The sequence below is a fragment of the Crocuta crocuta genome, unplaced genomic scaffold, assembly GCF_008692635.1.
Source record: "Crocuta crocuta isolate KB4526 unplaced genomic scaffold, BGI_CrCroc_1.0 scaffold30, whole genome shotgun sequence".
NCBI lineage: Eukaryota > Metazoa > Chordata > Mammalia > Carnivora > Hyaenidae > Crocuta > Crocuta crocuta.
This window is the reverse complement of record NW_027528345.1, coordinates 11,138,406-11,153,972: the sequence shown is the minus strand read 5'-3', so window position 1 is coordinate 11,153,972 and position 15,567 is coordinate 11,138,406. Positions and strand designations below refer to the sequence as shown.

The window sequence follows — 15,567 nt, the reverse complement described above, 5'->3', positions numbered from 1 at the left end:
AAAATAATAAACATTGAAAAAAAAAAAATTAAAAACAGAGCAGCCTATATATTATTATGATAATAATTATTATTCAGTTACCTCTACATACAACATGGGCTTAAACTCACAACCCTGAGATCAAGAGTTGCATGTTCTCTGACTAAGCCAACCACGTGCCCCTGGCCCACGTATTATTAACTGGAATTCTAAGAGGACAAGATAAATACTGTAACAGGGGTCAGAAAAAGAATGCCACAGAAGACAGACCTAACTTGGTCTTAGGAGTTGGAATGAAGGTAATCAGAGGACTTCTAGGAGGAAATAAGGCTTAAAGCATGTGCAGGAATTATGCAGAATGCAGAAAAATGTGTTTCAGCAAAGGGACAAGAGTTAGGAAGCTAAGAAAGGGAACACAAAGTAGTTCAATTCCTAAAATCTACAGTCATGTTGCTTTTAAAGTTAACTATCGGGGCGCCTGGGTGGCTTAGTCGGTTGGGCGTCCGACTTTCGCTTAGGTCATGATCTCACGGTTCGTGGGTTCGAGCCCCGCGTCGGGCTCTGTGCTGTCAGCTCAGAGCCTGGAGCCTGTTTCAGAGTCTGTGACTCCTTCTCTCTCTGACCCTCCCCTGCTCACGCTGTCTCTCTCTCTCTCTCCTAGAAATAAATAAAACATTAAAAAATTAAAAAAAAATAAAGTTAACTATCTAAAAGTAGATGTGGAAATCTAGTACTTTGCCAGAAAATAAGATTAAATTCCTCTTCAGCAAAGCAACTTAGGCCCTTCGTAATCTGGCTCAAATCTCTCTCTTAACATTCCCATCCTATATGGACACACGCTTCCTCTTTATATAGTTTGCTTTGCATGGTACCATTCCAACTCATTGTAATAGAACACACACAGGATCTGAAACACCGAGTACTCACCTGTAAGATGGGCGCCGTGCTAGGATCCCGTGGGCTTTCTGTGAAGAGCCTATACTGTCTGATGAGTCCTGAGACTCCTCACTTTCTGATAAAGATGATACCTGAAAAAGAAAATTCCACAATGCAGGTGGAAAACAGTTTAATTTTTACTTTCAGAAAATACGATCTGTCTCCTGCCACTCAAATTCATTTGCCATTAAATCTAAGGTTTAAAATAAAGGAAGATATGAAAAAACAAATTTATTTCAAGAGCTCAAACTAATTAAAGGAATGCACAATACAGCATGCTCAGAGCAAAGAATAAAGTCTATCCCTAAGATAAAGCAATACTATTTAACTAGAGTTATAAAGGCTAGTCTCTGATTTCCACCTTATTTCTATACAGATAAAATTATTAATCTGATTTGGACTCTGGACATGCTAATTTTGATATGTTATTAGATATCCAACTACTATCAAATTATTAGATATAACACTGCAGAAACTGCTAAATATACAAGCCTTTGAGTCAGGCACGAGGTCTTGGACTAGACATATAAACTTGGGAGTCACAGCTCTTTAGATAAGGCTTTAGGGACTGAGACAGGATGAGCTCAATATACAAAGAAGATTACCAAGAAGAAAACCCAGGAACACTCTAACATTAACAGGTTGGGAAAAAGGGTAGGAACCAGCAATTAAGACCAAGAATAAGCCACCACTGAGGCAGGTAAGTGAGGTGTCCCACAGAGCAAGCAAAAGCAGTGTACTGAAGAGAATGATCAACCATGTTAAGTGCTGCTAACAGGTGAAGTAAAACAAAGACTCAGAACAGATCATCAGGAATAGCAAGATGGAGGTCAGTAGCAAGGACAGGTATAAACGCATGCAACTTAGAAATCTGTACTAATGGCATATAGCAAGGTACATGGCATATACCATATTAAATGGTAACTGTTAATAATAAGTTCTATAAAATTATGTCAACACAATAATAACCACATGCAAGTTTTAAGCTATAACAGTATCTTACAATTAAGAAAACAAGTTATTTTCAATTTTTAAAATGTATTAAATTTCCCAATGTGTCCAAAGTTGCACTATGATTTTTTACTTCAACTTTATTTTAAAAAATAAAATAACCCAACCAGGCTTCTAGAAAGGACCTAACAATTCAGTGCTCTACATTACTATTTGTAGAAAGCCTTCCCCTACACTAATCAGACTTAGACCTTAAATTTCTATAAATCTGTTTTACATCCTATAATCTCCCTCAAAAACAAGTTCTAATGTACAGCTATTTACATTTTATATTAAAATCTGTATCTTTTGGCAGAAAAGAATGAACTGGTCACAACCTATAGTAACTGAGAGATATGTCTCTTTTGTATTTCCTCAAGCATCATGGATATACCATTTCTAACCTAAACCCTTAACTATTTTTGCTGTCCCTAAATTTACTCCAAAGTCTCCCACTGAACTCAAGAAAATAATTTCTGGAACCAAGAGTTTACTTATATAATTAAGATCAAGTATTTCTCTTTAATGACAGACTAGCAAGTAAAAGTAAAATCTCCATATAAAAACTCACAAATCTATACAGTTGTCACCTTTCAAATAGGAAAACCACATAAACATGCAGCTCTAGAGCTGACAGCACCGCCAGATACTGAATAGTCAGGAGGAAAAAATGAGGGGTGACCAAAGGCATTCAGAAACTCACAAAAGCCAGAAGATAAAATGGGGAGAAAGAGTAGAAGGAAAATGAACCCGGGGTCGCTTTTTCTTTCCTACGGCTGCCAGGTGGTAATATGAAGGTCGACAGATATAAATAAGAACTTGCCTCCACTATGAGAACTCTCTTAGTTGACTTCCACAAAGCATAAAGTAGGTATGTTTGTTTTTATGTTTTTCACTTTGTTCACACTAACACCATCGCCTTTGCTTCAGAATTCTCTTTTTCATGAAAGATACCACTGGGACCGAAAGATTCTGTCTTTCTTAAAGTCCTCCATTTCCAAGTAATAAATTCCTCCCAAATTTCTTTCCTTTTTCACTAGGTAGTCCATACATGAGATCAGAAATTCACAAACTTTTCTATTTGCCTCATTTGTTCTATTGTCTAATTTTCTAAGACAACTTTACTATCTTGGTTTATAATATTATAACTATAGCAACTTCAATGTGTCCAAAAACTCAGGGTATAAAAGTCCCCTCTCTCAAACACTAAGTCTTTGAATTTCTGTACCGTTTGCACGTGTGGTGGGTGAATTACAGAAGACTGAGCTGTCTGGATGACCCCCTGAACCTGTACTTGCTCTCCAGGAAGAGGTATAATGGTCACTGGCGCAGATCCTCTTAATGCCATCTAAGAACAAATAAAAATCCAATTAGCATCTATTATATCTATGCATAGCCGGGTTAACACTGGAAAACATATTTTAGAGCCCATTATATTTAACCACATCTATTAACACTGGGTATCTTCTATGGGCCAGAGACTGTACTAGGGAGTTGACGTTACAAACTAATTATAACAAACAGAATAAGGGCTGGAATAGAAGAGGAAAAGCAGAAAATACTGTACCGCTGGAGCAAAGAAAGGGTGCTACTACATCTGGGTCTTGAAGGATAAACATTTCCCTGAAGTTGTATATGGGGGTGGGGGTTGGGAGGCATTTTGGGCAGAGAATAGATTGTACAAAAACCTGGAGGCTGTTTAGAACGTGTTATCTGGGGCGCCTGGGTGGCTCAGTTGGTTAAACATCTGACTTCGGCTCAGGTCACTATCTCAGGGTTTGTGAGCTCGAGCCCCCAGGTCAGGCCCTGCAGTGACAGCTCAGAGCCTGGAGCCTACTTCCGATTCTGTCTCCCTCTTTCTCTGCCCCTCCCTCCCTTGCTTGTGCTGTGTCTCTCTCTCAAAATGATAAATAAACATAAAAAATTTATAACATGTTAATTCTGAAGAGATCTGGTTGAAAATCAATCCAGAAATCAAGAGTGAGAGAAATAGCAACTTTGGGTAATGTTTTTAAAGAAAAGTCAAATATTTAAAAATAAATAATTCAAGTATGAGATTATAGTGTATTTCTATGGAAATCAGATGGGGTCTCGTAGAAATACCATAATAAAATGCTAAGCCAAGAAAGGGCCACCCATCGACCTTCAAGGCTCAGCTCAGGTTCTCTCTTACAAGAAGCTTTCTTATGTTTTCAGTTAACTGCGATCTCTCACTTTCCGGTGGGCTACTCTGGTCTATACCATTTATCTTAGAGTTAAGTAACAAAATAAAATCCAAGGCTGCTTCTCAGTTCCTATAAATCAACTTTCTGACTGCTCCCCTCTTTTCTTGGCATAAAGTCCCCCAAACAATGCTTTATTCACTTTCACTAAAGGTTATTTTCCTGTTCCCAAGATGGGATTAAATTCCAGCCTCATCATCCCTCCAAAATGCGCAGGTCCTGAAATTTTGTATAAAAAATTTTATCCAGGAACTGAGAACTGCAAGCTTCCACACAAATAACTCCATCAACCTCTCTCATCACACATTTAAAGACATAAACCAAATTCTAGTACTGCTTTTATCAGCTTAAGGCCATGTCCCTAGGATGACCCTAGCCCCATTATGCCTGCCTGAGAAAGCTCAATGTTGCCCCAAAAAAACCAGACTATTTGTTCCAGCTAAAACCTAAGGCCCCTGACTGCACTTTGCTTAGAGCATTTACTTTAGGAGACTTGCAGTTGTAAATCCTTTCTCTGATTTCTTGAGATATAAATCTTCCATAACCCAGAAATGTCTTTTCTCAAGAACCTGGGAGCCATCCCTTTGAAATGTCATCAGCAAGAATAGAGCCCTTATCTCCCAGTCTCTGTGGGAGAGAGGAACGTAACTTTGATAAGCATCAATCAGTAAACACTGACAACTAATCACACTGACCAACCTAACATCTTTAGTCCTTTTTCTTAAGCATGCCCTAGCATTTAAAAGGTACCTTTGGCTTCAGCAGATTTGGGTTCAGTCGCTCTTCTCTACTGCCTTGATCTGAATGAAATTATGTCTTGCTACCTTTAACATATGTCTGGCTCTCTTTCTCTTTGACAGCACCCACTGGGGGGGAGACACAAAAATTAAAGAGTTAAAACAGAATTCACAAATCCTAAGAGTCCAGCTCTAGAGCTACCATTATATTCAGAGAAAATAAATGAAGGTCGTCTTATGATTCAGATCCCAGCTGAAGCCAACCACTCAACTAATGGGGAGAGCTTGTGACAGGATTAATTTACATTTCTACAAAGATAAAAGCAATTATTGATTCAGGGTTTCTGGCAATCCTTATGATTTTGTGCAGATTGTGGGTCCGGCAGGTGGGAAAAAGGCACTAGATATTGTTTTAGCTATTAGTAACCCCTCCCCCTTGTTATCACTGTTCTAACCTCACAAAATGCTCATTATTCAGGGTCCCAAAGACTGGTTGGTGTTTTCCCACTCCTACTCTCAAGCTTCATAACCTAAATCCTGAGATCACTCTGAAAGCAGAAGAAAAGGGGACTGGTCCCCCAATTTTAACATGAGGTTGAAACACAGATGGGGCACGTGAGTGGCTCAGTCAGTTAAGCATCCGTCTCGGGCTCAGGTCATGATCTCGCGGTCTGTGACTTTGAGCCCCATGTCAGGCTCCCTGCTAACGCTCAAAACCTGGAGCTTGTTTCGGATTCTGTGGCCCCCTCCTCTGCTTGCACTCTTCCTCTCTCTCTCTCTCTCTCAAAAATAAACAAACATTAAAAAAAAAAACAAACAAACAGAAGACTACCTCCACCCATTACATTTCAGTGCTAACCACTTTCTGCAGTGGTACAAGTGTTCTACCTCTGCACAATCCAATAGAGTTGTCACTGGCCACATGTGAACAGCAAGCATTTGAAGTGTGGCTAATGTGACTGAGGGACTGATTTCTCATTTTACTTAATTTTAAATAATTTAAATTAAAATGTAAATATCCACTTGTGGCTAGTAGCTACCGCAATGAACAGGGCAGTTCTAGATCTTAAGAGCTGTAGAACTTTCTAGTACACTATGGCTGCAACCCCAGAACTCCTCTTAGGAGATGTTAGAGGAAGCAGAAAGAAAAGGATTTTTCTGAGGCTGCTCTGGTTAAATTGGGAGCTGATGGACTAAGCCCCCTGACTTCTTCTCACTCTCTGGGGGAGCTGAGACCACAGTTTTTCTTATACAAGTGACTGGACAAAAATCAGCATACTCCTGGGGCGCCTGGGTGGCTTAGTCGGTTAAGCGTCCGACTTTCGCTTCGGTCATGATCTCGCGGTTCGTGGGTTCGAGCCCCGCGTCGGGCTCTGTGCTGACTGCCAGCTCAGAGCCTGGAGCCTGTTTCAGAGTCTGTATCTCCCTCTCTCTCTGACCCTCCCCTGCTCACGCTGTCTCTCTCTGTCTCCTAGAAATAAATAAAACATTAAAAAAAAAAAAATTAAAAAAAAAAAATCAGCATACTCCTTAGCTACCTAATTCAGGGGTCCCTGGACATAAACACTTGGATGAGGGAGGACAGATAGCTAGTAGAATGTCATGGGAAAGAAGCCTCTGTTTGGTCAGTTTGAATCCAAAGTCTTTTAACTCTGAAAGGCACACAGAAGCTTTGGAGACAGATAGGCCTGGGCTGATTTGCAGCTAAAGGCACTCACTAACTCTGCAAATTACTTTACCTCTCAGGACCTTAGCTTCCTCCTTTGAAAATGGAACTAATATTACCTTTTTTCACAGTTATAATGAAGATTAAACGAGTAATAAGGTAAAAACAAAGGATGGAGAAAAACAGTGACTAGAAAGACCCTACATATATTGTCTCTTATTTGGATCCTGGCTCAATAAACTGTTGACATATATGTGTGCAGACTGTGAGGAAGACGGCAAAGTAGAAGTACCCTGAGCTCACCTCATCCCACAGACACATGAAGAGACCAGCTTTATCTGTGCACCTAACTCTGAACACGACCTAAAGACTGGAAGAACAGACCTTGCAAAGGTAAATCATAGTGAGGAGGCCACCTTGAAAAGCACAGGAGGAGTAGAGAGGGGGTTGGGGAGACTAATCACAAATGGGAGAGAGACACCACAAGTACTGAGAAGCGAGAGCATCACACCCCAGACCAGGCACCCCATGCGCTGGGGACCCACACTGGGAAGAGAAGCCTCTGTAACATCTGACTTTGAAAAACAGTGGGGCTTAACTCTGGGAGCTTTAAAACTCAGTGTGACTTAACCTGAAGCACTTTAAAAATCTGGGCTTAACTCTGGGAGAGCTGGAGGGATATAGGAAACTGAGTCCCCATCCTTAAAGAGCCAGCGTAATAAATAATCCTGCCTGAGACACAGCATAGAAGCAGCAGTTTGAAAAGTGCCTGGGGTACATGTGAAGGAGACAGACTTATTTACTAAAGGGGCAAGGATCAGGAGCGCCTGGGTGGCTCAGTCGGTTAAGCGTCCGACTTCAGCTCAGGTCATGATCTCACGGTTCGTGGGGCTCTGTGCTGACTGCTCAGAGCCTGGAGCCTATCTTCAGATTCTGTGTCTCCCTCTCTCTCTGACCCTCCCCTGCTCATGCTCTCTTTCTCAAAAATAAATAAAACATTAAAAAAAAAATAAAAGGGGCAAGGATCTTCCAGAGAGTCCTCCAAGAACAAAAGTGAAGACAAATGACCTTTGTCTTCCTCTTCCCCAGCCTACAGCACAGGACACTTGCAGGACCCAGTGCTAACTTTACCAGCACGGTGTGCCCCACCCCTGTGGTCTCCAGCAAGCACACCCCATCCACCCACACGCCTCAGGGGGCGTCCCTCCGAAATAGCTCCTGCCCTACCACACCCTGCAAGCAGTCCCAGCAGAGACTGATGCTACTCCAAAGTGACTCCTGCCCTGGTGAGAGGGGGAGATAACTACACACGCAAGTGTGCACACCGTTTGAATACCAAGCCTTTTAGCTGGCCACGGAGGGAGAAAAATGCTGCCCATCAGTGTGCCCCCAACTGTGACAGGGAGGTGGATTGGAGACACCTACTCTGACTGTTGACCCCTCTACTAACCAAAACCTCTCAAGTGGCTGAGCACAGAGAAAGCCCTTTGGTGGGCCTGCAGCTGTGGCAGAGAGACTAACCGCAGACAGCTAGCATGACCGCTGACCCATGCACACCTGCTGCCTGTGGAAGCCTCAGACAAACCCCTCAACACTGCCCGGTGAGCCCACAACAGGAAAAGTGGGTCACTGCAATCAACTAGGTTGAAGGCAAACAGGGCTCAGCCACAACAGCAGGGAGCACACGGCCCACATACTTAGGGGACACCCTTGGAGCACCCGGTTCTGGTGACAAGGGAACATTATACTACAGGGCACCAAAGGGCCTCTTTTATGCAAGGCCATTACTTTTAAGACCAGGAGACAGAGCAGACCTAATATGCAGAAAGAAATACACACTGAGAGTGAGACAAATGAAGAGACAGAGGAATATGTCCCAAAGGATAAACACAGCAAAAGTACTAAAAGAAACAGGGATAATATGCCTGATAAAGAATTTAAAGTAATAATCATAAAGATACTCACTGGACTTGAGAAAAGAGTTATTTTATTTCATCAGAATAAAGAGAAAGGAATCCCAGCCTAATACCAAAGAAAGCCATCAAACCACAAGAGAAGAGATCAAGAGAGGAAAGTAACAGAGAAGGACTACAAAAACAACTGGAAAACAAGAAATACCAATAAATATATACCCATCAATAATACCTTAAATGTAAATGGACTTAATGCTCCAAACCAAAGACACAGTGTAACTAAACGGATTTTTAAAAAGACCCATCTATCTGGTGCCTAATAGAGACTCATTTCAGACCAAAAGACACCTGTAGACTGAAAGTGAAGGACTGGAAAAACATGCAGAGCCTGCTGAGGATTCTCTCTCTCTCTGCCCCTCCCTTGCTCACCAGTTTTCTCTCTCAAAATAAACAAACTTTAAAAAACATAATAAAAATGTTTATCTATGCAACACTTAAAAAGAGATGTGGAGTCCCACCAGTGGTGGGATGTATACTGTATTTTGAGAAACACTACACTAGAGAACTGGAGTGGGGGTGGAGTGCTTAGATAAGCAAACCTAGGCAACACGGTTTTGAATATCAGGACAAAGAATTTGGATTAAATAGATAACAAGACCCAGTGAGTGCCTCCTCTGTGCAAGGCGCTGTGCTATGCCTTCAAAATAAAGACAACAGACAGTTACTGCCTTCAGAGCCAATCACAAAGAAACCAATTAAAAAGTTTTAAATATATGGTTTCAGTACACATATGCCTCAACATGTGGCACTTATTTGTTTTTAAAAGCCTTGCTAAAAAGTAAAGTTTCACACCAAAAAAAAAAAAAAAAGTAGGAGAGTATAATGGGGCTGTGTGGAAAGATATATGTGACAAAGTAAAAGAATAAAATCATCTAGTTTTCTGTCATCTAGAAAAAAAAATGTTGGGAAGATAGAAACCAGGAGAAGGCAGGACAAAAAGCATATAGTCTTATATCCTTCTGGTTGAGAGCGAATTCTCTCTGGGTCTCTTGTACTTCTGTAGGTCTTCCAAGCAGAGGCAACTTTTGTTCTGGACTCTTTTCAAGGATGCTTGTATGGTGAACATCTTTGAAAGTAAGTTAGTATATTCCTTCCGGACAAAGGGCAGATTTGTTTGCTGTCCAGAATAATGAAGGTAATGTCTCCTCTAAGGCAGTTTGGACAGGTGTGCTAGCAGCTTTCTTTAAAAGTTTGGGGTTTCCAGGGTACCGGGGTGGCTCAGTCAGTTAAGCGTCTGACTTTGGCTCGGGTCATGATCTCGCAGTTCATGGGTTCGAGCCCTGCATCGGGCTCTGTGCTGACAGCCAGCTCAGAGCCTGAAGCCTGCTTCAGATTCTGGATCTCCCTCTCTCTCTGACCCTCCCCTGCTCACACTGTCTCTCTCTCTCTCTCAAAAATAAACAAACATTAAAAAAGAAGAGAAAAGAAAAGTTTGGAGTTTCCTTTTTCTTTTAGAGAGAGACAGAGAGGGAATACACAAGAGGAAGGGAGGGAGGGAAAGAATGAATCTGCAGCAGGCTTCACACATAGCACAGAGTCCAACACAGGGCTTGATCTCACAACCATGAGATGATGACCTGATACAAAATCAAGAGCTGGCTCCATAAATGACTGAGCCACCCTGGTGCTTCAAAAGTTTAGGGTTTCTTAAGCTTGGAGTCCCCCTGAGCAATGATGCAAACTTTACAGTATTCCATGCAACTTGGAGGGCAAGGGGATACTAAGCAAACATGAGACTCCTGCTATTTGCCACATCAGGCCCTTTTTTCTAAACCAGAATTTTCATGTCTTCTGCTAGCATCCATGAAACTGAAGCAACCGAGCTTATCAGCTTGCACACAGTGTAAAATGTAAGACCTTTTATATTTCTTGACACTTCTCTGTCCTCTGCTTTGCTTATGTTCTGAAGACTCTATATTCTAAGTCACCAGGGCAAAATCTTAGGGCAAGAACAAAGGAAGAGTAAACAGAATTGCTTATTTAAGGCAGATATGAACTGACTGCTCTCAAAGAAGAGGGGACATGAAAGGCCACGGTTTTTTCTATGTGAAGATAGGAGACCCCTTATTAAGCTGGGACTTCCAAAGGGCCACACCGCAGGGTAAGTTAACAGGAGGAAAGTTGCATGGAGACGGACAAGGGCAGGGCTGAAGATGTAACTGGCTCTCCAGCAGACTTAAGGCTCATATTAACATTACTTAGATGGTCCAGAAAGGGGAACAAAAGAGCCTCAGGGCACCTGGGTGGTTCAGCTGGTTGAACATCTTGATCTGGACTCAGGTCATGATCCCAGGGTTGGGGGATTGAGCCCCACATCAGGCTCCATGCTGTATGTGGAGACTGCTTAAGATTCTCTCTCTCTCTCCCTCTGCTGTTCTCCCCCAATAGTGCACTCTCTCTCTAAATTAAAATAAAGTGGAAAAAAGAGCCTGAAACACTGAAAATGGTTATCCAGGCGGCTGGTAACAGTAAATTCTGAGAAATTTACTCACATCCTTGGCCACAAATAATTCCCATTAACATTTTTCAAGGTCAATAGATATTAAATTAAAAAAAAAAATAACCAATCACACAAAGTAGCATGAGCAAAAAGCAAAAACAAGAGAGAATAGAATCAGACCCAAGTGATTTCAGATACTGACATAATCAAACACATCTTAAAAACAATTATGCTCATATGTTTAAAGAAGCAGATTGTTTCAAAATAAGCTTACAATATCTTCAGAAAAGAGGAAACTACAGTAGACTGGAAAATGAACCAGATATACCACATTAGAGCTAAAATGAGAATTAGTGAACTGGATGACAGAAAAGAAGAAATTATATGAACTGAAACATAGAGACAGACGCAAAACACATAAAAGTTAAGAGACATGGAAGACCGAGTGAGAAGGACAAAGAGTTGTTCAAAGGCAAAAGGTAAAGAAATATTGCACAAAAACAGACCCTAAAATCAATAGAACAGAATAGAGAACCCACAAATGTGTGGCCAACTAATCTTTGACAAAGCAGGAAAGAATATCTAATGAAATAAAGACAGTCTTTTCAGCAAGTGGTGCTGGAAAAACTAAATAGCGACATAGAAAAAAATGAACCTGGACTACTTTCTTACACCATACACAAAAATAAACTCAAAATGGATGAAAGACCTAAATGTAAGACAGGAAGCCATCAAATCCTCAAGGAGAAAGAAAGCAGGCAAAAACCTCTTTGAGCTTGGCCACGGCAACCTCTTACTCAACATGTCTCTGGAGGCAAGGAAAACAGAGGCAAAAATGAACTATAGGACCTCATCAAAATAAAGAGCTGCTCTGCACAGCGAAGGAAACAATCAGCAAAACTAAAAGGCAACCGACCGAATGGGAGAAGATATTTGCAAATGACATATCAGTTAAAGGGTTAGAATCCAAAATCTATAAAGAACTTACCAAACTCAACACCCAAAAAACACCAATAATCCAGTGAAGAAATGGGCTAAAGACACGAACAGACACTTCTCCAAGGAAGACCTCCAGATGGCCAACAGACACATGAACTGATGCTCAACGTCACTCATCATCAGGGAAATACAAACCAAAACCACAATGAGATACCACCTCATGCCTGTCAGAATGGCTAACATGAACAACTCAGGCAACAACAGATGTTGGCGAGGATGTGGAGAAAGAGGATCTCTTTTGCACTGCTGGTGGGGATGCAAACTGAGTGCTGCCATTCTGGAAAACAGTACGGAGGTTCCTCAAAAAATTAAAAAAAGAACTACCCAACGACCCAGCAGTTGCATTACCAGGCATTTATCCAAGGGATACAGGTATTCTGTTTTGAAGGGACACATGCACCCCAATGTTTACAGCAGCACTATCAACAACAGCCAAAGTATGAAAAGAGCCCAAATGTTCAACAGATGAATGGATAAAGAAGATGTGGGTGTACACACACACACACACACACACACACACACACACACCCGATAGAGTATTACTTGGCAATCAAAAAGAATGAAATCTTGCCATTTGCAACTACATGGGTGGAACTAGAGGGTATTATGCTAAGCGAAATTAGTCAGAGAAAGACAAATATATGACTTCAATCATATGAGGACTTTAAGACAGAACAGATGAATGTAGGGAAGGGAAGCAAAAATAATATAACAATGGGGGGAGAGGTGCCTGGGTGGCTTGGTCGGTTAAGCGTCTGACTTTGGCTCAGGTCATGATCTTGCAGTCCATTGAGTTCCAGCCCCGCTTCAAGCTCATTGCTGACAGCTCAGAACCTGGAACCTGCTTTGAATTCTGTGTCTTTCTTTCTCTGCTTCCCTCCTGCTCACACTCTGTCTCTCTCTCCCAAAAATAAACAAACATTAAAAAAGAAAAACAAAAACAGAAAGGAGGACAAAAGAGACTTATATATCGAGAACAAACAGAGGGATACTGGAGTAGTTGTGCGAGGAGGGAGGGGCTAAATGGGGAAAGGGCATTAAGGAATCTACTCCTGAAATCACTGTTGCATTATATGCTAACTAACTTGGATGTAAATTTAAAAAAATAAAAATATAATAAATTTTAAAAGAAGTGAAGAGATAATGGCTGAAAATTTTATATAACTAATGACAGACACCAATCCATAGATTCAAGAAGCTTAATAACTCCCATGTGGAATAAATAAAAAGAGTTCTATACATAAACAGCATATTGGAAACTGCATAACACCTAAAGAAAATGAGAAGACTATAAAAGCCACCAAAGAAAAAAAAAGATTATATTTAAAATAGCATTTGGGCACCTGGGTGTTCGGGCGCCTGGGTGGCTCAGTCAGTTAGGTGTCCGACTGGCTCGGGTCATGATCTTATAGTTCGTGAGTTTGAGCCCCGTGTCAGGCTCCGTGCTGACAGCTTGGAGCCTGAACCCTGCTTCGTATTCTGTCTCCCTCTCTCTCTACCCCTCTCCCACTCATGCTGTCTCTCAAAAATGAATAAATGTTAACAAACTAAAATGAAATAGCAATAGTCCTCTGACTTCTCAAGCGCAACAATGGAAGACAGAAGCCAACAGAAAGTTATTTAAATGTACAAAAAAAACAAAAGCAGAATTCTATGCCCAGTAAAAATTCCTTTTAAAAATGATGATGTAAAGGGGCACTTGAGAAGCTCAGTCAGTTGAGCATCCAACTTCAGCTCAGGTTATGATCTCCTGATTCGTGGGTTCAAGCTCACATCAGACTATGAGCTGGCAGCATAGAGCCTGCTTCATATTCTCTGTCTCCCTCTCATTTGCCCTCTCTCTCTCTCTCTCTCTCAAAAATAAACATTAAAAAAGATTTTTTAATGATGATGAAAACAAATGATGATGAAATAGGTACTTTTAACAAAGAAATCACCACATCAGCAGACTTACATCAAATGAAATTCTAAACCAGTAGTTCTCAATCAGGAATAATTCTGACCACTAAGGACATTTGGCAACATCTTAGGGCCTTTTTGGGTTGTCAAAATTGGGGTGCTGCTGACATCTAGTGGGCAGAGGCTAGAAATGCTGCTGACAATCACACCGAACTATCCAGCCCCAAACATCTATAGTGCTGAGGTTTTTCTAAAGCATAAACTTAAGGTTTAAATTAAAAAAAAAAAAAAAAGAAAAGAAAAGAAAGGGAAACCTCTAATGAAATCTTAAGACATGTACAATGGAATGAAAAGCAAAGAAAGTGATAAATATGCGGGAAAAAACATAATTTGCATGAAATAATTATGATGTTTTATGGGATTAAAAAAGAAAAAGATAAAATTAAGTCCTAACAATGGTAATAAGTTAGAAAGAGGATAAATGAAAATAAATGTTCTAAGGTTACTGGATCATCTGAGAAGAGAGTAAAGGTATTAACTTTAGACCTTACTAAGTAGGTGTGCTGTAATTAGGATAATCACTAAAAAAAAGTAATAATCAAATTTATGTACAGTACAAATTGATACAAGAATGAGCAGAGAAAATAAGAAGAAATGACTCAAAGGAAGACAAGAAGGGGAAGAAAAAGAAACATGGAACATGTGAGTCAAATCCTAAGGTAAGATGGTAGGTCTAAACCTATATGTATCAGTAACTATGTTAAATGTACATGGACCAAAAGTTCTCTGTTTAAAAGCCTAGGAGACCAACACCCAAAAATCAAATAATCCAGTGAAGAAATGGGCAGAAGACATAAATGGACACCTTCCAAAGAAGACATTCAGATGGCTAAAAGACACATGAAAAGAGGTGCAACATCACTCTTCATCAGAAATACAAATCAAAACCACAATGAGAGACTACCTCACACCTGTCAGAATGGCTAACATTAACAACTCAGGCAACAACAGACATGGGCGAGGATACGGAGAAAGGGGAACCCTTTTGCCCTGGTGATGGGAATGCAAACTGGTACAGCCACTTTGGAAAACAGTATGGAGGTTCCTCAAAGAATTAAAAAAAGAACTACTCTATGACCCAGTAATTGCACTACTAGGTATTTATCCAAAGGATACAAAAACGTAGATTTGAAGGGGCACACGAACCCCAATGTTTATAGCAGCACTATCAACAATAGCCACAGTATGGAAAGAGCCCAAATGTCCATCGACTGATGAATGGATTAAGCAGCTGTGGTGTAGGGGCGCCTGGGTGGCTCAGTCGGTTAAGCAACTGACTTCGGTTCAGGTCATGATCTCACAGTTCGTGGGTTCGAGCCCCATGTCGGGCTCTGTGCGGACGGCTAGCTCAGAGCCTGGAGCCTGTTTCGGATTCTGGGTCTCCCTTTCTCTCTGACCCTCCCCTGCTCATGCTGCCTCTCTCTCTCTCAGAAATAAATAAAACATTAAAAATAAAAAAAAAGAAGCTGCGGTATATATATAACAGAATATTACTCAGCAACCAAAAAGAATGAATCTTGCCATTTCCAACAACGTGAATGGAACTACAGTGTATTATGCTAAGCAAAATAAGTCAGAGAGAGACAAATATATGATTTCACTCATATGTGGAATTTAAGAAACAAAACAGATGAATACAGAGGAAGGGAAGAAAAATAAGATAAAA

The 15,567-nt window shown here is 40.8% G+C and overlaps 1 protein-coding gene across 10 annotated transcripts in view; it reads right to left on the bottom strand.

Annotated features, from left to right (window-relative positions):
- The window catches only part of ATF1 (activating transcription factor 1), a 74,819-nt gene that overhangs the window by 25,722 nt on the left and 33,530 nt on the right, over positions 1-15,567 (bottom strand). For 6 of the 10 annotated variants that reach the window (XM_077753374.1, XM_077753371.1, XM_077753373.1 and 3 more), the window contains 2 exons: positions 3,134-3,253; positions 907-1,007 (listed from right to left, as the gene is read on the bottom strand). In XM_077753374.1, the coding sequence (XP_077609500.1) occupies positions 907-1,007; positions 3,134-3,253 (221 nt within the window). Of the gene's footprint in view, positions 1-510; positions 588-906; positions 1,008-3,133; positions 3,254-4,877; positions 4,994-15,567 lie in introns of those variants that run through there. The other 4 variants (XM_077753378.1, XM_077753380.1, XM_077753375.1 and 1 more) reach the window with 3 other exon arrangements.